The 20,252-nt window shown below is 49.8% G+C and overlaps 9 protein-coding genes across 9 annotated transcripts; 4 read left to right on the top strand and 5 right to left on the bottom strand.

Annotated features, from left to right (window-relative positions):
- Nucleotides 1-503: 503 nt before the first annotated feature.
- Nucleotides 504-1,188, top strand: LTR84_009861 (uncharacterized protein; the record flags this gene model as incomplete). The annotated part of the gene is made up of 3 exons (XM_064853400.1): nucleotides 504-529; nucleotides 583-743; nucleotides 797-1,188. 3 exons carry the CDS (start codon nucleotides 504-506, stop codon nucleotides 1,186-1,188), a joined length of 579 nt encoding a protein of 192 aa, XP_064709799.1.
- Nucleotides 1,189-2,242: 1,054 nt separating this feature from the next.
- Nucleotides 2,243-3,540, top strand: GPD1 (glycerol-3-phosphate dehydrogenase; the record flags this gene model as incomplete). Its single annotated transcript, XM_064853399.1, has 6 exons — nucleotides 2,243-2,290; nucleotides 2,342-2,355; nucleotides 2,414-2,477; nucleotides 2,545-3,229; nucleotides 3,280-3,450; nucleotides 3,509-3,540. The coding sequence occupies 6 exons, from the start codon at nucleotides 2,243-2,245 to the stop codon at nucleotides 3,538-3,540; spliced, it is 1,014 nt and encodes a 337-aa protein (XP_064709798.1).
- Nucleotides 3,541-4,455: 915 nt separating this feature from the next.
- LTR84_009859 (uncharacterized protein) lies at nucleotides 4,456-7,660 on the top strand (the record flags this gene model as incomplete). Its single annotated transcript, XM_064853398.1, has 13 exons — nucleotides 4,456-4,951; nucleotides 5,010-5,304; nucleotides 5,357-5,370; nucleotides 5,417-5,555; nucleotides 5,614-5,726; nucleotides 5,774-5,901; nucleotides 5,955-6,126; nucleotides 6,185-6,223; nucleotides 6,283-6,394; nucleotides 6,448-6,495; nucleotides 6,551-6,614; nucleotides 6,738-7,038; nucleotides 7,137-7,660. 13 exons carry the CDS (start codon nucleotides 4,456-4,458, stop codon nucleotides 7,658-7,660), a joined length of 2,445 nt encoding a protein of 814 aa, XP_064709797.1.
- Nucleotides 7,661-8,352: 692 nt separating this feature from the next.
- Nucleotides 8,353-8,952, bottom strand: LTR84_009858 (uncharacterized protein; the record flags this gene model as incomplete). The annotated part of the gene is made up of 1 exon (XM_064853397.1): nucleotides 8,353-8,952. The coding sequence occupies one exon, from the start codon at nucleotides 8,950-8,952 to the stop codon at nucleotides 8,353-8,355; it is 600 nt and encodes a 199-aa protein (XP_064709796.1).
- Nucleotides 8,953-10,031: 1,079 nt separating this feature from the next.
- Nucleotides 10,032-11,285, bottom strand: LTR84_009857 (uncharacterized protein; the record flags this gene model as incomplete). Its single annotated transcript, XM_064853396.1, has 2 exons — nucleotides 10,032-11,134; nucleotides 11,198-11,285. 2 exons carry the CDS (start codon nucleotides 11,283-11,285, stop codon nucleotides 10,032-10,034), a joined length of 1,191 nt encoding a protein of 396 aa, XP_064709795.1.
- Nucleotides 11,286-12,296: 1,011 nt separating this feature from the next.
- Nucleotides 12,297-13,478, top strand: LTR84_009856 (uncharacterized protein; the record flags this gene model as incomplete). Its single annotated transcript, XM_064853395.1, has 1 exon — nucleotides 12,297-13,478. One exon carries the CDS (start codon nucleotides 12,297-12,299, stop codon nucleotides 13,476-13,478), a length of 1,182 nt encoding a protein of 393 aa, XP_064709794.1.
- A 183-nt stretch (nucleotides 13,479-13,661) lies between these two features.
- LTR84_009855 (uncharacterized protein) lies at nucleotides 13,662-14,475 on the bottom strand (the record flags this gene model as incomplete). The annotated part of the gene is made up of 2 exons (XM_064853394.1): nucleotides 13,662-14,362; nucleotides 14,427-14,475. The coding sequence occupies 2 exons, from the start codon at nucleotides 14,473-14,475 to the stop codon at nucleotides 13,662-13,664; spliced, it is 750 nt and encodes a 249-aa protein (XP_064709793.1).
- Nucleotides 14,476-16,060: 1,585 nt separating this feature from the next.
- LTR84_009854 (uncharacterized protein) lies at nucleotides 16,061-16,639 on the bottom strand (the record flags this gene model as incomplete). Its single annotated transcript, XM_064853393.1, has 2 exons — nucleotides 16,061-16,255; nucleotides 16,346-16,639. 2 exons carry the CDS (start codon nucleotides 16,637-16,639, stop codon nucleotides 16,061-16,063), a joined length of 489 nt encoding a protein of 162 aa, XP_064709792.1.
- A 2,333-nt stretch (nucleotides 16,640-18,972) lies between these two features.
- LTR84_009853 (uncharacterized protein) lies at nucleotides 18,973-19,995 on the bottom strand (the record flags this gene model as incomplete). The annotated part of the gene is made up of 2 exons (XM_064853392.1): nucleotides 18,973-19,678; nucleotides 19,742-19,995. The coding sequence occupies 2 exons, from the start codon at nucleotides 19,993-19,995 to the stop codon at nucleotides 18,973-18,975; spliced, it is 960 nt and encodes a 319-aa protein (XP_064709791.1).
- Between the last annotated feature and the right edge of the window lie 257 nt (nucleotides 19,996-20,252).

The following is a 20,252-nucleotide window of genomic DNA, read 5'->3' as shown; positions in this document are numbered from 1 at the left end:
CCACAGTCTTCTGCCTGCCTACCTGCTTTCAAGCATGAAGACCTTTGTTACCATGTTTGACAAGCTTGGCAGAGCTACTGTCCATCAGATGTCGGTTTCTGAATGAACCGTCGCAAAATTGCATATTCAGACAACAGAGCCTCGTACGGTTCCTCATATACATCAGGCGAACATGCACACACGACCATCAACTTGATGTCCGTGGAGAGGTACAGAAGAGATGCGGAGAGGGGTGGAGGTTAGGAACGCTCGTGACTGCCGGTAGTACTTCGGTTGGAGCACGTGAGCTTCTAGAGAGTTCGATTTCCCAGGCCCTCGCCTTGGCAGAAGGTTGGGCAAATTTCAAAGTTACTGTGGCCTGGAGATCTGTCCATTTCCACAGCGTTTGGTCGTTTGCTGTGAGGGCAACTGTTTATATTCGTGCAACTTCACGGTCTTCCCCAATTCTACCACCCACGTTCAACTGAATTCTTTTGGGAGTGAGCACGTTCGCGTCATTCATCATGGTCAACTTCGCAAACCCCCAAATGTAGGCATGCTCCAGACATGGGAATGGACATTAGTTTGCTAACCAAAGTCTAGCACCAACTTGGTGATCATCCTTGGGATGATGCAGGTTTCGAAACGAGTTCCCTTTGATGATCCTCAAGTCCTTACGGGCGTGCGTATCTTATACGTGGTGTCAAACCTGCTCATCTTCGGACTCTACTATTTCATCGGCATGAAGATTAAAGCCAAGCGAGGTAGGAACGACAACGATCATGGAACCTGAAGATGCGCTGACACGGTCCTCCAGATTTAACCACACTAAAATATGTGGAACCAGCGCCAATGGGTTCAGGTGAAGAACCAAAACTGGTAACGACTACCGTGCAAGAGTATGACCAAACACAACTCGGCGCAGCATACAAGAGTCAGCTCATGGGTATTGGCATGATGGCTTTCATGCATATCTATCTCAAATATACCAACCCACTGCTCATTCAGTCCATCATCCCGCTCAAGGGTGCATTTGAAGGTAACCTGGTCAAGGTTCACCTCTTTGGCAAGCCCGCCGTTGGTGAGCTCAAGCGACCATGGAAAGCCGCAGGAGGACCATTTGGCATGGGTCAGGGAGAGACGAAGAGTGACAAGGCCAGTATTGAGGCAGCCGAACGCGCTGGCCGTGGCGGTGCAAAGGAGGAATAGATCAAGCCATTCCAATTGCAACCAGGTGCGCATATGACCAGTAAATAGACATCCGGGTCTCGTGGACAATAGATCTCTGCATTTGCATTTACAATCATTTTCACCTTGCCTCTTGTGCTTGTGGAAATCGCTGACGATCGGCTATGGCTGCGCATTTTCTTGCTTCTGCGAAGACATGATCGTTCTCAGGGTCTTGAAACAGGAAGTATTCCCAAGGCGGGATACGGATACTACCCACGTCCATGCAGGTAGGGAAAGGATTGGTCGAGCCAGCTCACGGATGGGTGTCCTCACAAGCTTGCCCCAACGCCACCTCAAAAAACAGCGCGGCAGAACGGCAGAAATGATGGAAGATTGGTTCTTCCGCTCTCCGGTGCCGCACAACCACCAAAGTGACTCGAGATGACTCGAGATGATTGGATGGATTAAGTCGCGCTTGCCTGCTGCTTTTGCATCAGCACAGGAAGAACGAAGCAGGCTGTGATAAGCAACGTGGTGTTGAGTCACTTGGGAACCCCCCGTTGTCGTCGACTTTCCAAGGCCATCCGTGGATATAAAAGCTCATCCGTTTGGAGTCTCTGGAGATTGTCTGCTAGTAGCTCACAGCATCCGAGAAGATTCATCAGAGTCCGTGCAGTTATCGTACGAACGGATCTTCCATTATCGTGAACGATAATTGCATCGCACACAGCTCTCTGTCTAGCAGCTCCCCGGGCGCCAAGGCCGCAACTCCCCTCCTTGTAAGTGGTTTGGCTCCAATAACTTTTGCTGAACTCGCCCTGCCCCTCAACGTCAACACCGCCCCACCATTTGCTCAAAAGAAACAAAAAGCTCCCTTCATCACTCATCACACCACAGTTGCAGACTTTCTACAACTCTATCACCATTCTGATTCCTTTCAAACCACTGACTCAGACGCTGATCTTCAATTACGTGAGTGGAGCATATCCCTATCCTTGGTTGCCATTGAAATAAAAGCTCAATGCATCTACATGTGCTCCAAACTAACCTGTCTCCCTTCTTGCAGCAATCCTAAATACCTTTCTACATCAACATGCCTACCAAGGTTGGAATCAACGGCTTCGGTCGTATTGGACGTATCGTAAGTCACCAGCAAGCTGAATTCGTCGGCTTCTAGCTAATCTGATCTCAGGTCTTCCGAAATGCGTGAGTACCCTCTATCCTTCGGACTCCGAAGCCTCGTTCTCTGACAAGCCTACTATAGCGTTGAGCACGACGATGTCGAGGTTGTTGCTGTCAATGATCCCTTCATTGAGACCCATTACGCTGTACGTCATGCCAATTCCGGGCGGCCCGGCCACAAGAAACAAAAAGTGTTAATATCCTACCCTCTAGGCATACATGCTCAAATATGACAGCCAGCACGGTCTGTTCAAGGGCACAATCGAGGTCAGCGGTGATGACTTGATCGTCAATGGCAAGACCGTCAAATTCTACACCAAGAGAGACCCCTCAGAGATCCCATGGGCCGACACTGGTGCCTACTACGTTGTTGAGTCGACCGGTGTTTTCACTACCACTGACAAGGCCTCTGCTCACTTGAAGGGTGGTGCTAAGAAGGTTGTCATCTCTGCCCCATCTGCTGATGCTCCTATGTTCGTCATGGGTGTCAACGAGGAGACCTACAAATCCGACATTCCCGTCATCTCCAACGCCTCATGCACAACCAACTGCTTGGCCCCCCTTGCAAAGGTCATTCACGATAACTTTGGCATCAAGGAAGGCTTGATGACCACTGTTCACTCATACACCGCCACCCAGAAGGTTGTGGATGGACCTTCAGCCAAGGATTGGCGTGGTGGCCGCACTGCTGCTCAGAACATTATTCCCAGCAGCACCGGTGCAGCCAAGGCTGTCGGCAAGGTCATTCCATCCCTGAATGGCAAACTCACCGGCATGTCTCTGCGCGTTCCCACCTCCAACGTCTCCGTCGTCGATTTGACCGTCAGCCTTGAGAAGCCAACCAGCTACGATGAGATCAAGAAGGTCATCAAGGAGGCTTCCGAGGGCAAGCTGAAGGGTATGTTTCCCCACTCAAACACTGCAATGGAGTGAACTGACATTTGGTAGGCATCCTCGCATACTCCGAAGACGATCTCGTTTCCACCGATTTGAACGGCAACAACAACTCTTCCATCTTTGATGCAAAGGCCGGAATTGCGCTCAACGACCACTTCGTCAAGCTTGTTTCATGGTACGACAACGAGTGGGGATATTCCCGACGTGTTCTGGATCTCCTGTGTAAGTGCTCTATCCGGTCGGAAAATATCGGAATGGTTTTACTGACGTCTCCATCTAGCCTACATCTCAAAGGTTGACGGCAACGCCTAAATTCCCGTCCGGAGTAAGATCCGCGGAGCGGCTATCTAACCCGAATCCACCATGGCCGTAGGTTGAATACAAGGAAATGGCTCTCTGGGGAACGAAAAGCATAGGTGCTATGAAATACGGCTAGCAAGGGGCACGTCCACGCGAAATCGGCTAGCCTTGGTTCTTTTGAGGCATTCTACATAGTCCAAATTCCAACTTTTGACCTCTGTGCTCTTTGAGTAAACACAATCCAGAGATTTCTCGGGTCATCAAACTCAATCCTTCTTCTGTCTCGTGTGGTGTGTTCGCGTAGAATGCCAACAAGTGTGAATCTGACAGCTGCAAATTCAAGTGAACCAGCGGGAACAAAGGGTTGATGTGGGATGTGTTTTGCCGAAGTCCAGCCGACACGTGATCTCAGCCTCGAGAGATCACGTGCAATTATGTCTTGGCACCTCCCTGAGTGAACGCCGCCAACTTGAACTAAACCGGCGACTTGCAACTGGGATACAATCATCAAGCTTCACAACCGTCTTGCCCACAACAGTCTCGGTCGACAAAAACTGGACGCTGTTGGGTTCAGTTCACAAGGTCTGAGTTATCGATTTTGCCAGATTCAGGCTTGACAGGTCGCAAACAAAAGCTGGCCTACTGCCAAGAAGGTATGTGAACATCGCGATAGAGTTGCGAATTGAGCCGCCTTGTTCTCAATGCCCGTTTTAGCTACGGCAAACTTTCCCTAGCATATGAGGCTGCGAAATGTTGATGAACAAGAAAATCCATTTCTGACCTTCCTCTTGCAGATCAACCAACTCGCTCAGCTACCGGGTATCCCTGAAACGTACCATCGTCCTTGGGTCTCTTATTCAGGAGACGCCTTGGAAGGCATACTTCAGCTATGCAGGCAGAATAGCCACACTCATCAAACCGTTGATCATGAGTCAATTTTCGCCGGATTCCACTGCTCCGCCCTCTTCTAGAGGTGTACCCAACGTCATTTTCTCAGGAGACACGTCAATGAGAGATACTCCCGACATGGCTGGCGATATCAACGCAAGACTAAAGCTGGAGACCTCAGAAGAAGATTCCTCAGACAGTATTGTCACTGACTCTTCCTCCGAACCGGATGACTCGTCGCCTGCTATCGCCCGCGGGCTTCCCGTGTCACGACTCCCTACTGGTCTCTGCTATGATGAGCGGATGCGCTACCACGCAGAGGTATCTGCAACCAGTGGAGAGAATGTGCATCCCGAAGATCCGCGGCGCATCTACTACATCTACAAGGAACTGTGCGAGGCTGGGCTAGTTGATGATCCTAAATATCCACCCATGGTAACTCCGCTTCTCCGGATAGATGCGCGAGAAGCAACTCGAGAGGAGTGCCTCCTGGTCCATACTCCAGAGCATTACGATTTTGTGAAAAAAACAGCGAGTAAGTAGCGCTCCGTGTTGCATTGACATCGGCGGGATCAGTCGCTAACCTGATAAAGCTTACAGCGACGAGGAACTGATAGATCTCTCCGAAGCCCCGGAAATGGACTCCATCTACTTCAATCAACTATCATATTTTTCTTCGAAGCTTTCTGCCGGTGCTGCTATCGAGACTTGTAAAGCGGTCTTTTCTCGACAAGTGAAGAATGCAATCGCCGTTATTAGGCCCCCTGGCCACCATGCAGAAGTGCATCGCACTATGGGATTCTGCTTGTTCAACAATGTTTGCATTGCCTCGAAAGTGTGTCAGAGCGAGTTTCGTGATTCGTGCCGCAAAATTCTGATCGTTGACTGGTAAGTAGACCCACATCTCTGTTAATGATCACGTACTGACAGTTATGATCAGGGATGTGCACCACGGTCAGTCACAACTCACTTTTGGGTCAGTCCAAACTGACTCGCACAGGTAATGGATGCCAAAAAGCATTCTACGAAGATCCAAATATTCTCTACATATCTCTGCATGTGCATATGGACGGTCGATTCTACCCTTCTGGGCCTGAGGGTGATATGTACCACTGTGGCAATGGACCTGGAGTGGGCAAGTAAGTGACGACCGACTCAGTTTTCATGGTATACACTCAGATTACTGACCATTGACAGAAATGTCAATATTCCTTGGCCCTCAAAAGGCATGGGCGATGGAGATTACATGTATGCCTTTCAACATGTTGTCATGCCAATTGCGACAGAGTTTGATCCTGATTTTGTCATTGGTATGTGGTGGTCTTCATTGCAGAACTTGATTACTGAAGACTTCTAGTGGCGTCCGGCTTTGATGCAGCAGCTGGAGACGAGCTCGGAGGTTGCTTTGTATCACCGGCATGCTACGCACATATGACGCACATGTTGATGTCTCTTGCAGGTGGCAAGATTGCAGTCTGCCTTGAGGTTGGGATTCTTCCTCGAACCCTGATCGCTCACTCGCACTGACAATGGAACAGGGTGGCTACAACTTCACTGCCATTTCCAAATCCGCCCTTGCCGTGACCCGCACCTTGATGGGAGAACCACCGAATAGGTTGATTCCCACCGCTGCCACTACTTCTGCAGTCGAAACAGTTGCCCAGGTCAGAGCTGTACAATCGCAACATTGGCGAAGCATCTATCCCAAGGGTAGGTCTGACGAGAAATTGGTTGAGAAAAAATCATTGCTGACAAGTCTTTACCACAGAACCATCAGGCGGAATCTTTGGTGGCGAACGATTGCACGGTAAATTTACTTTTCTCACGCGAAGCTCATGGCTTGGCTAATTGGATGTTTCGTTTAAGACATCATCCGTCGATATCAAGCTGCTCACTTGTATGATAATTACAAGTTCACACAGTTGCATATCTTCCGCGAGGATGTATCGAAATCTTTTGACCACCAAGTGCTTGCGACGTAAGTGGCCCACCAGTTCGTGGGCTTGATAGAGGCTGAACAAAGTTCCGCAGGCCAAATTACGAGACCAAACGACATCTCTTGATCATCTTCCATGATAGGTAAAGTGTTCTTACGGCACTCTGCCTTATGCATGGACACTAACGACCATCATAGTCCAGATCTTCTCGGCACCACCTCGAATGTCACGACCCCGCAAAAGATTCATGATACCTGGCTGGTAAGTTTTGTTTCACCAATGCACCTTCCATTCTTGCACGGAGTCTATCAGTCTATATCATTCTTCTTTGTCGTTTTACATTCAGATAAAAACTCAAATCACCCCTAACTTCTTGCTTCAAAGGTTGATGGCACACAGTCGTACGTCCGATGGGCAGTAGCACACAACTTTGGTGTGATCGACATCAACATCCCCGAACTCATCTCAGTGAATCCCGACCCCTCCATCCCTGGCCTCAATCCGTACGAAGCAACCGAGATCGAATATGCCTCAACGTCCACGAATCAGGCTCGGAAGGAGAGCGAAAAGCTGGCAGCATACCTTTGGGAGAACTACATCGAGCCCTATGAGTTCCCCGGGTACATCTTCCTGATGGGCGCAGGTCATGCCTTCCATGCTGTGGCAAAGTTGATGAGTGATAATGGTAAGTACCGCGTCCTTTAGATGCTAAGAATAACAGATCCCATACTCTCAGCCCTGCACTACATTTCCCACAGATGTATCGGCTGACTCTCCATCCAGAATCAGTCTATCACTCCCTCGCAGGCGTCATTGGCTTCATCTCCTCCGAGCCGCTCCGACCTGTCTACAATCCCAATAACCACAGCGTGACGCCATGGTACGGGGAGAACTCGCGCATCTACGTCTCCAGCGCACACTCGCTCTGGAGGAAGACAGGCCACTTGTCCCGTAAATACGGCAAACTTATTCGATCCCCAGGCACCGTGCTCAATCAGATGATGAAGCTGCACGAGAACGAAGTCATTGGCTTCATACAGGAGAAAGTGGACATGGACGACGATGATGACGACGATGACGATGACGAAGGGGATGATGATACTGAGGATGATGACCAGGATCAGGATCAGGATCAGACAACAATCGGTGCTGCTGGCTTAGGTGGTGGTTTCTCGGCGCCTTCCTCTCAGCAACAGCAGGTATTGGTGCCTATCACGTCTTCTGCAAATGTCGGTGCTGGGGTTGCAGCGGCTGGTGTCGCTTCTTCGCCAGAACTTGGGGATGTGTTTATGTCTACGGAGCAGTGAGACACGAGTCATAACGTGAGATTTGGACTATCAAGGTATCAAGGTCTGGATTTCCGTCTCCGTTTGGCACGTTATGAGATGTGCTTCGCACAAGATATGTCAAGGTACTCACGGCTGAGCTATGCAGACAATACATGGGAACTGGATACCATGAAGATCTGGGGTTTGTGAGAGTCTCTCGTGCTCTCTTGCAGTATTGCTGGCTGGGAGGATCTATGTATTAGTGGTATTCTCAGGTCGAAGGTCATGTTGACTGTGGATGCCATCATTTCAGGTCCTAGCCAGTCATGCATCAACCCCTCAGGCATCGTTCTCCCTCCAGTTGCTCATCGCTCCCATCGCAACCCGAAGCTCTCCAACCGTTCGTTCGCCAATGCCGTGCAGCTTTTGCTCATCGGCTTGGTGATTGTGAAATATGACGCGTCAAAACAGCAGATGGGAGATCAAAATCTAGCAGCCTTCCAGTTTCCAAACCTGATATCAGCTCGGGCTCAACGCTGACCTCGGCGGTACTATCCCACCCCTAGAGCTGGATGTTCCTCGCGAGTTCCCAACCCCTAACATCCAAGGAAACCACCCCTTCTCCCCAAAGCAATCCATTCACTCGTCCCTTATCTCATGAGCTCAAAGTTTGAGCCGCAGCCTCTGATTCGGAGCATCCTCTGCTTTGTTGCTCGCTCCTCAGGCTGATCTCACTTCCAGTACTTCTGCATCCGACTAAGCAACGTTCTGAGCTGCTCATCGTCAATCTCGGTGAGTGCATCAAACAGTACAGTCTTGATATGGCGAGTTGTGGCCAGAGCCGGCGGATCCCCGCTCTCCACCCACTGCGACGCCTTCACCCGTAGGCCTGCTATGCCGAAATGTGAGGTCGCCAGATAGCGCACTTCCCAGTCCTCAATATCAAGCATGGACTCTTTCCGTGCTGCTAATTTTGGTTTACGTCGCAATAGAGTCGCCTCGTTGGTCAGTGCCTGCTCCTTTGCCTTCAATTCCAGCACCTTTGCTTCGTCTCTGGCGATCTTCTCTTGTGTCTTCGCGAGATCGTCCAACACCGTCTGGAGCCGGGGATTTGCATCCGAGGAAGTGAGATCTGGATCCTTGGTCTCGAGGTTGGGCTCAGTCTGGTCTTCCTCCCGCTTCAAACGCTTCACCTTCGGCTGTGTCGTGAAGAATGATCCAGGCCAAGTCGCCTTGTCTTTGGTAGTTGCAGGGTTGTTTGATGGGCTGTCCGAAGCAAAATCGTCGAGCAAGTCACCCCAATACCCAGAATTGAGGTAACCGGAATCCATTTCGTTAAGGGGACAATGAGGGAACACAAATCTTCAATTGTGGGGGATTTGGAACTCAGCTCGTCAAGGATGAGTCACTTTCGCCAGCTTTTCGACCTTTTTACCAGGAATTATTGCAAGAAAGAGTCGTTGAGCAATATAGGGACTGTTGGAGGGATTTGTGCCTCTTTTCCGCGATTTCGGAGGTGATTCAAGGGAGAGTCAAAGTTTGAATGATAGTTAAAAGTTGTTTACAAGACTGATAGATTTAGCGGACCAGGTCAGACGGAACAGAGTGGCCCCAGACAAGAGTCATTGGCGGAGTTTATAGGAGGCGCTCGCAGGAGAGAAAACCCTTAATGAGACCTGCCATTATCCCTGATAATATTAATCGCGGGAGGAAGATAAGATATGGAGGTGAGAAAAGAAAGAGCGAATCAAGGACCCTTTAGAGCGCTAGTATGATAGGCAATTACAGAACTTCACCATGTAAAAGTCTTCGTCATGGTGCGTAGGTAGTGAATCTTCTCAAGTCCTGTGAGTTTGGTTTGATATGACTGGTTTGGTAACCCCCAGTGCGAGAACCACTGCGCTGAGATTACTCTCCTTATTATCTCTCGGCCTATTGAGAGTGCCTTCTATGAATGCCACTGTGCCCACTCCGCAGAGCCTGCTACACACGATAGCCATGAAATGTAGGTACGCTTCGAGGTAAAAAAAAAAAAGGCTGGGTTGATGACAGCTTGGTGGTTCTAGTGAGAGCTAGAACTTCTGAATCTGAGACTGCTGAGTTGCATATCTCTCGAGCTAGCAAGCATGGATAACTTCCAGATCTCAGCCATGCATGCATTCCGAATGTTACTCCTGGAAATTCTCTCTCTAATCTCTCATTCTCCCAATCACACCCCAGTCGTACGGTATAACTCCACCACCACCAGGTGGCTGCGTAATTTCAGTCGGGCATGGTCGTGGCTCTTAGTACATCCAAGCACATCAGATAAGACTTTTGTGCGTGGGTCAAAGTATGCTCGTTTCGAGGTTGAGCCAAACCTCCGCTTTGCTGCGTGGCCGATGCTGTGATTGTGCTCCATCACTCGGAATCACTTGCTGGTTCGAGGCCGCTTCGACGCAGGCTCGCCCGATGCGGTTCGAGCAGCGGGGGTTGGTGCGAGTAGACAGCGATGGCGTGAAAGCACCGAAGTGGTTGGAACATAAGATTCAGGCGCGGTATTGGTATTGGTACTCATTTGGTCCCCCGACAGCGGCCATGGATTGGAATTCTGAGGCCGGACGGGTTCATCAGTGCCTAGAGAGGATTGGGCAACAACTTGAGGAGACGACTTTGCTTCTCTGCGACCCGATTTTGCCGCTGCTGGGGATCTCTGCAGCCGGCCAGACTTCAGAGCATCAAGCTCTCTTCGTAAGGATGACACCGTGGCATATTGCCTGTCAGCAGTATCTTTCCAGAACTGAATATTCGCTTTGGCAGCTCGATTTGCAGCAGCTAAATCAACGAGATCTCTCTGGAGCTCTTTGACTTGCGTTGTAAGCTCATGAGTTGTACCATAGCCGAGCCCTTTTGCCCATCTTACCAACAAGTTCGCACAGTGCTCCACATACCATCTGATCTGTGTTTCTCCGAAGGTCGCAGCATCATTCAGCTCGTTGCCATCGCCGGCTGTAGACGTTGCCAGGGAGTCTGAGTGGCCAGAGAATCGCAAGAACTGTCCCAATATCTCTTCTCGCAGCGTGGGTATTTCGGAGATCGTGGTCCTTAAGTGTTTCATCTTGAAGGCCGTGATATCAACCGGTCGAATTGGGTGGGCAACTATCCTACAGATGAACTGCAAGACATCGATCGTCAGCATCTGCTGTCGTTTGTGTTCCTGCTTCAACGATGCCTCTAAGTCTGCTTCCCGTTCTTTTGCAGTGGACGCTGATTTCTCGAGTCTCGTTCTCAAGTCGCTTATCATTGCTGCATCTTCCAGAATCTCCGCATCGAGATCTTGCAGAACTGCCATCAACCCCTGGATGTCTGGTCTCATGGCTGTGGATCTTGTTTCATGTGTAGGCATGGCTCTGGTCAGTGGGTGAGATACTGATGAAACATTCTGTTGGTCCTCATCGCCGGAATCGTTGGAACGTGGATTAGATTTCGTTGCTTGAACTTCCATGTTGTCGACTGACTTGTCTAGATCACTCCCTATAGGTGTTGTTAGTGTTGTGGGCTTCGAACTTGGAGAAGAAACGTAATGGTGAACCATACTGGTTGAGGTATATCTGCCTGATATTTCAATCGCCTCGTTCACGAAGTGATAGTCGGGGACAGCTCTATCTGAGGATGTCAGAGGCATTTTCGATGAGTTTCTCTGATCTCTGTCAGAGGAATTTCAAAATGATGACGAGGGGAAGTGAGATGTGCTCAGGCCAAACAGATTCACAAGTGTGATAGGCCTGAGGGGTTGGTTCGGGCAAAGCAAGTCAAATCGTTGGTAGGAGATGAACAGTGAAGTAGAGAGAAAGATCAATCTCTGTGTGAAGGTCTGACGAGGTATCCCAACCCCAAGGCTATGGAGACACGGTGAGATACAGGAAAAGAGGGAGTTACGAACTTGATATGACAAAGGAGTGAAATTCTCGTCGAGCTAACTGAACAGCAGCTCACAAGCCCAATGATAGCTGTCTCGCTGGCTTCTCACCTTGGAGCGGAACTCTTAGCCATACGCATTGTCTACTTCCAGAACCCTATCTTCGGACGGGTGAACGTATGAGGTCAAGTACACTGGCAGCAAGAGTCAAAGCAACCTCCATGAAAGTCCTAGATCTGATCTGTCGGACTATTCTGCACGATACGCTAGCGCCTCCTGCGACTAAATCTGTTTGTCCATCAAATGGAGGGGCCGGACTTGCTGCTGTAAGTCCTCAAATTGCGGTGCTACCTAGGAATATATTCTCCGATCCCGTATTTGAGATCAAGTAGCAATCAACGCCGAGTTAAGAGCAGTCTACCTCCGAAAGATCCGATCATTTTTCTAAGATCTCCCTAAATACCTATCACAAAAATTTGTTGGAATATGGGTGGTGGAGATAGGTAAAGGAGATGGGTGGAGGTCAAACTTAAGAACGGAGAGTTAGGGTAGCGCCCGAGGGCCCGCCTATTAGTACGAAGCATTACGAGATACAGTACTTCGTAGACGCGACCCGCTGCACAACGCTTAAAAGGAGCCTAAATTCCGCAACAATGATGATCCGGATACGTGCCTTGAAATGATGGCTCGCTGCAAAAATTCCGTGTTCTATCCAAGTCCGAGCATCTACCCGCGCTCCTATCTTCAATTCTCAGTTGCATCATCAGGGAACCCAGGATGCATCGCTCTCTCACCAGATGCGCGTCATGTCGCATCTCGATACTCGATGCATTCACGTCACTTGCAGGCATTTCATCATCGACAGCAGCAAGACGACAACCAATTTTGCGATTGCACGTGAAGCCAGCCCGACAGTTTAGCGCATTCAGACCATTAAAGCAATCGCCATCTCCTCCGGCGCCTGAAGACTCGGAAACCCTGCACTCAATCCCACAATCCGAGACAGTTGAGTCTGAGACGTCAGTACCCTGGTATCTGCAGGTCGAAGAACCTGCACCACCCAGCACACCCATCCTACCACTGCTATCCCGACAAGAGATCCCACCACTACCGGAGAACCCGCCTCCGATACTCTCTCCGGTCCTCGAATTTCTGTCTACCCAGATAGGTCTAGATGACCTCGTCCTGCTGGACCTCCGCCACCTCGATCCTCCACCTGCACTCGGATCCAATCTTCTGATGATCATTGGGACAGCACGAAGTGTCAAGCATCTGAACGTTTCTGCCGATAGACTATGTCGATGGGTCAGAAAAGAATACAAATTGCGACCATTCGCGGATGGGCTGCTTGGGCGGAACGAGTTGAAGTTGAAGCTGCGGCGGAAGGCAAGAAGGCTGAAAATGGCTCAGAGTGTTGGCAACACCACAATGGAACAGTCGAATGTCGATGATGGGATCACGACTGGCTGGATCTGTGTCAATATGGGTCTGGTTGATGTGGATATTCCTTCCAGTCAAGCATATGTCATTGGCGATCAAGCGCAAAGCCAAATCGAGGAGGATGGCGCAGAGGAGGAAGAATATGTGAACCCACCGGAAGAGGATACCTACGTCGGATTTGGCAGCCAGAGCACGGCTCCTCGCATCGTGGTGCAGATGTTCACAGATGAGAAAAGAGCCGACATGGACCTCGAAGGTCTCTGGGCAGGACGAAACACACGACGAGCGAGGCAGGCACAGAAAGCCGATGCCATCTTCGGATACAGTGTTCTCGAAGAAGATGCCGCGTTTGAAGCTAGCGGCATCGAAGAACACCATCCTGAAGATGGAGCCGGAAAGCGGGAGATGGAGAGGTCGTGGAACGAGAGCAGGACCATCGTATCAGACGAAGTGGATTCTCTCGAAACGCAAGATCATTTGATCCAATCCGAGTCTCGACACCAAAAGGGTAAGAGGTAATCGAGACAGTGTATAACATGTATGATATAGCCACACCGATGAGGGTTTCGACGACAGAAGCTGTACACATATCCACAATTCCTCTAGGTCGTGTTGCTACTGTTGTTCATGAATCCATAAAGTGTGCCTCCCTACCACAACAAACGCCTTGAAGTGCAACGATGAGGTGGGAGGGAGCGTCAGCTACTCAAAGCTGGGCCCGAGCATGACCACGCTGAACCTCAATTCGCCACCACCAGCCTGTTCTTCCCTCTGCAGGAATGCTCGCACACCCAACTCCTGGCCCTTCTCGCTTAGCACGTCATCCTCTGGACCAAGTTTGCCTCTATTTATGGGACCTTTCCTCCGTCCATCCAATTCCCACTGGTTACCATCCTTGTCCTTGATGAAGGCGACAAAGTGTAGGTCAACAGATGCCTCAGCGTCCGGGGCCGAAGAGTCGCCTTTGGCGGCAGCTGTGGCATGTGCGGCTTCGAGAGACTTGCTGTTGTAGAGGAGGTCTGCACGATCGACAGGAGTGAGAGGTACGGCTTGCTTGAGTAGTTGATCGAGCGGGCTTCCTGGTGTGATATAGTCTGTGGCGCCTCCATTGGTGATAGAGTGCAGCAGCCCTATGAGGCCACATGCATTGCGGATTGTCTGCTTGAACCAGACTACAGGCTCATCGGGACCAGAGCCACTGTAGTCTTCCTTGGACGAGTCCTCCTCAACGCGGAACTTCTCGTAGGTGTCTGTGACGGGAAAGACCAGAAGGAGGGCAAGGGCCGGCCGAGGTAGAAATTCTAGAAGGCTAGGCTCTGTGAGAGAGTAGACGTCGTGCCATTGAAGACCTTTGGAGAGACCAAGTTCATGCACCAGGCTGGTCATCACTTCAGGGTTGTTTTCTAAAAAGACGTTCGGTCAGCATGCGATTGTAAATGCCGTGGGTAAAGGCATGGGAGGAAGTACCTAAGGGCACAAAGGCCTTTTTACCCACAGGAACATCGACGTCTGCCATTGTATGTGAATGTACTTTGAAGGAAGGTTGATACTGGGAGTGTATTGTTCAATATGATGAAAGGAGATGACTTAATCAAGAAAACCCATTCAGTGCAGGATGAACGCGGGGTGCCTGCGCCTAATTTCCATGGCCAAGGGACAGTGCCGGGCACGAAATATTGCCCCTCGGTGACCACATCTCGGGGAATTTGGAAGATTCATATGCAGGCACCCGCTCTGGCCCTTGTACCTCGATGCCCGGGCCTCCAGAGAACAGATGCCTACCAACCTAGGTATTGCATGAGTCGTCACGTTTTGTCTTGGCGCCACCCCCAACTCCAAACACGTTTTAAGCTTCGAGATAAACAAAGGATTCAAAGATGGCTCAACCCACGTGTTTTGGTACTTTGAGGGTACTAAAAACATACTATGGAGAACGTTATGTCATAAGGTGCCAAGGCAGCCTAATGCTAATTGGCGTTAGCGAATGTTAGGCGCATATCAGGCGTATTAGACCAGCGGAGACACTTAGACTACTACTACCTAGGTATCTATATATAAGTACTTACCAAAGCTCGATGTTAGCTTCTATTGAAACCACCTGAAATGTGACGCATATGCTTGTTCTCTCCCAACCATATCACTCAGTGTGGGGTTAGGTCTTTCATGTTATCCCGCTCGAGATTACTGTCCCAATGCGCCTCTTCCTCATACCCAATGTTAACAAATCAAAAAGATGCTAACATGTAATGCAATCTTGACACGCGCATACACCCAGATCGTTGTTCCACCATGGTCGTGGTGTTCGGAGCAAGTCCCTCCAACAACGAGCAGTTTCGCTTCGAGGTACAGACCTGCCGATGCGACGACCAGATCGACATGTGCACGCATGACCGCCGTAATACCGTTGACCTCGAGAAGGCTGAAACTGCGCTTCTGATGATCCAAATCACATGTATTGCGTCGCTTGAGAGGTTGGAAAGCCGCATCAACTGGTCTACACTTTCGAATGCTCGGCGACGCATACGGCTGGTCCATCAAAGAAGCACAAGGCATCATAATGTCAAGTAAGATCACTCGTAAAGACGTCGGCGGCAACAGCGACGGCAATGCCGGCAAAGGTAGCGCATTCGCCTCAGGGCTCTCAGATATGGAAAAAGAGCAAGAAAAGATCAATCTACGGCCAAATATATGTAGGACAGAGAACAAGCAAGATCAGATAGAGAATCAGAGACTTTCACCCATTCAATTTTGCAAGTGCCAGTTGTGAGAACCCGTCAGGATCCAATAGCTTTGGAGGCCACCAACGGAGTAGCCTGGACGTTCGAAGAGAGCACAAATACGTAGTACTGGCTGATCAGTGAGGAACCAACAATCGATCTGAAGCTCTCAATTCTGAGTCCAATGGTAGGACAGGGAAGCAGCGGTTTTGCGCGAGAAAATGTAGGAAACGACGTTGCGGTGCGTCGTAAGGGCGCAGATCATCCACATCGATTTGGGCAGCGTGACCTCATGCACACAGCGACACCGTACGGGGTAGGCGAGCAAACTAAATAACTACGTTTCTCGCTTTTCGACCGTGGAACCTGTCCATCTGTACTCTCTCAAAACGAAAACGATGCAAACACGTTGGCTTCGACACTACGTCGCTTCTTGTCCCCAACCCCGCTGCGGATCGCGTTCTCGGCGGCGGCGTAATCTCCCCCATTGATGGCTGTTGCCAACGGTCTCACGTGTGAAGGGCCAGGGCCAACGTTGAATATGTAGGAGATTATTGCGTCAAACTGATCCTGGGTGAGCTGCACATTCGCAAATGATGTTAGCGAGATGACAAGAAGAATTCAAACCTTCCTCCCTCGTCGAGCCTGATTTCATGGGGCTTATCTCACCGGACCGGTGATTGCTCGCGCCGCACGCTCCATTACTGCCACATCGCCCTTCATGATTTGCGTGGCCCTCGCTTCTGAGATCGGTCGTGTCTCGTCCATGATGGATTGGCAATTTGACTCAGGTTGACAAGCGTGACCATAGCCAATCGTAAGAGTTCCTTCACCTGGATCACAGTGTGTATGGCCTATCGTTGAACCGGGGGCACGATCGCAATAGAAGTCATCCCTGAACCCCTCGAAGGCTTTGATCAGACCGTAACCCCAAGGGCTGAGCACGCCAGGGACTGCGGCCATTCCGTTATCGTCTGCAAACGTCTCCGTACAGCACTCAGTACCCATTAGCGTCTGTAGCATTCGTTGGTGATTGCCATATTGTGGAAAGTCCCACGACGACCGTTGACACTGCATTTCCTTGACTCACCATAATGTTCGCGGCTCCGCGGCAGAAGCCTCTCGTTAGAAATCCGGTGCAGTTGGTATCAACGATACACGTACCTTCCAGGCTGAAGAGAGGGTCTGGCAACTGTGGCCATTGAGTATGAAACTGGCAGGTGTCCACCGCAGGCAATATTCCCCTGAGAATGGCCTGTGAAAACAGCGAAATGTGTTCAAAGATATGCATTGTTGAGGCTGATTCTAGCAGACTAGAAACCTGTATCTTGCTCTCAGGGAGGATGAGAGAAACTGGCAACTGATCATCAATACGACACGCAACCAATTGCTAACATCAGGTCAGTGATTCTTCCACGACGATCGAATCGTCCCATTGATTGGGTCCTGATGACTTGAAGGTTCATATCTTTACGAGATGCAGACCTCAGCTCTACAGGGCCGTACGCTCTTTCACCTCTAGCGCAGGGCTTGTCGAATGAGCTGTTGCAAAAGCTGGGACTTGTCGCGAGATGTTGCTCGGAAGTCAAGAGGGTAAGGAGGGATAGAATCAAGCTATAGGCCCAAGGGCGCCACGGCTTTCCATCCCCGCTCCAGCTGAGCTTTCCCCTAAACCGGTGTGAGCAAAGCAGACATCACTCTCTCCCCAAATGTCAACACCCATGATGGTCCACCGGGCTGTGATAGATCTTTTGCAGTTGATGTGGTGCCTGAGGCAATGCCAATATAAAACCTTGCAATTGCCACCGAGGACATGCTGTGCTTTTACAGACGCTCTTCGACAGGTAATAGTGTCAAGTGAAGATATTGATGATCCCGTATTCTATGAAGAGCGTCTACGTACTATGATAAAGCTCAACCAATTAGTAAAATTACCTGACCATACTAGATCTTTTCTCCGCGGATTATGATCTTTATCCCAACAGGGATTGTATTCAGCTTAAACTTTTCATAAGGTATATCGAGAGTTATAGTATTAATAGTAGTTAAAGTATTCAGAGACAATAGATACGTCGAGGTATTAGTATTCGTGTGAGCAGCCAAACACTACATGTGCCGAACCGAGCCCCTGAACCGAGCCGATGGACGGCTCGGGCTGTGTTTAGCTTTCGGGCCAGCAGACCAATAACAGAGGAACATACTATCCACGTAGGAGGGAGTTTTGACAGTCATATCATTCTACCATTTGTGGATTAATTCGAGATGGGCTCTGGAAGTCTGCCTCGACTCTCATCCACCGACTCACACCAACTACTGCCTTCCAGAACAAGATCTCTAGCGAACTTTCCTCGCTCTAGGGTGCAAGTTTCCTTGGCTGATCAAGGTGTAAACCATCGAAACGCTGGTTACTAGGTATTTGGTGCCTCTTTCTAGAACTAGAGGCGCTTGGTAGTCTACATGAGGGCCATCTTTAACAGCCAGCAATAAGGAACGAGTGTAAAATGTAAAATACCAGTTTTAACGAATGCCTTACCGGCTAAGAGTTTAAGTAGCTGCGCAGTGGCATTCATGGCGGCTGTAACGCTAGGGTAAAAGAGAAGTTTACGCGACTACTGGGTTGGAAGGTCTCCCAAAGCTCCTCTTTGGGAATCACGCACTCACAGTTTGCGACCGGTTCAAAGAGGAGTAAGAGGATAAAAAGGACCAAGCTATAAGCGATGACCAGTATTCTATCCCAAGCACATCTGAGCGCCGGTGGCCGTGCCTCCTGTGGAAGTTCTCAGAGAGTGGCTGTTATCGATCGTTGAGGACAAATCATTTCGCAGCCAGTTATATGAGGCAGGCCTAATGGAAGGCATCGTCCAGAACATGCTGCCAGAATATGCTCGTACCACGAGGGAAACAGGGACATGGCAAGCATATCGTCGACAAGGTGTCGCTGAACGAGCGAAAGCGCCCATAGAGGACTTCGTTGATATGGTTCTTGACCTCATGAAGAGAGGTCATGGTAGGGTAGATAGTTGCTTCCATTTAGCAAATATAGCGCCTGGTGTTATAAGCTGCGTTTCAATGACCATTCCTCAATTGAACTTCATCTATTCGTTCCACCGGGTTCTCTCTACTTTCTTTTGGTATAATACTGAGAACTACTAAGTATCAATTATCAAGGCCTATTGAAAAAACGTGGCCCCGAAACATTCTTACGAAGCTATAGACAAATATGTATCTCGCGGCTGTCGAGCTCGAAACAGATTGGCTCAATGTCCTTATATGAGAATCGCTCGAGTCGCGTCTTGCTACGCATCTGCATTTGGTCTCCCTCTTGTGTCTCGAGCAAGATCGTCAATGGTCTTCCACCTGAAATGCTTCTGTCCAGGGTTGACAAGCTCGTTGTCGTTACCCATCCCACCTTCATGCTCTGGCCTAAGATCAATTCTTCCATCTGCCATCAAGAACCTCAGGAACACAACTGCATCCCGTTGTGCATAGGGTCGAGCTAATGCCTTAATTTTGAAGCGATCAAGGTCTGCCGACCTCAGCTCTATCGTCCCTGCACCAGCTTCCTCCATGGCTTTGGCTGTTTCGCGAATGCTGGAATGACTGCCAGCAATTCGCAGGCTCGTTGGCACCATGTGCCCAGCCAACGCCTCGTCCGTAAGGATCTGGATGACTCTAGCGACATCTCCTAGATCGGTGTAGCTGACACTCTGGTCTAGGCTCCCATATACCTGGTAGACATCCTTCGATGTATGGAATCCAAACCAGGGACCAATCCCTTTGTGCAGGAACAACCCAATAAAAAGTCGACAGAACTGGACTCTGCTTCCCATGAGGGTCTTCGCCATCAGCTCGAAATGCTCCTTTTTATCATCCCATTCAGGTATGCCAAAGTTATGGGTGGTATAGTCGACCCCGAACTCTGATGGGAAGTATAATGTCGTTTTGGTTTTCGGTAGAGCGCGTATCATGTTATCCCTGAGTCGTGCTCCAGCAGATGAGATACTGCTTCCTCGTCAGTGTCATTGCAAGGCCTCGTTCCACCTTAGGAAAGAATTGCGATCTCACGCATTAATCAAGATATCAACTCCCTCCAATGCATCGACCAGCTCCCCAATATCCCCAGCTTCGTCCACAATCCGAACTTGTGCCCCTTTTGCCTTCCAAGTCTCAGTTAATGGCGTGTGTCGTCTTGAGAGCAATATCAGGCCCGAGAGCTGGGAGATTACGTCCGCTGCAAGAAAGGCCTTCACTAGATGGGATCCCAGATCACCAGTTGCTCCAGCAATGGCAATTACTGGTCTGCGATAAACTCGTTCCATTCTGATCGATTTCAGCTTATGGTAAAGATGAACTTTCACGGATTGGGTGATTGTCATCGAACAGCAGCCCTGACCATATTCTTGGTGGTGCGCCCTGTAAATGTCAACCAAGGGCGCATTAATCTGACACGCATAACTACCACGAAACAGCGCAATCAGCAACGGCCTCAGGACGTCGGAGGAATGAGGAATCCAAGATCTATCTCGGGTATTGCGGTTGGATTTCCAGAAAATCAATATCCTGTGTTGATTAGTAC

The sequence above is a fragment of the Exophiala bonariae genome, assembly GCF_035927105.1.
Source record: "Exophiala bonariae strain CCFEE 5792 chromosome Unknown scaffold_4, whole genome shotgun sequence".
NCBI lineage: Eukaryota > Fungi > Ascomycota > Eurotiomycetes > Chaetothyriales > Herpotrichiellaceae > Exophiala > Exophiala bonariae.
This window is presented reverse-complemented; position numbering and strand designations above follow the sequence as displayed.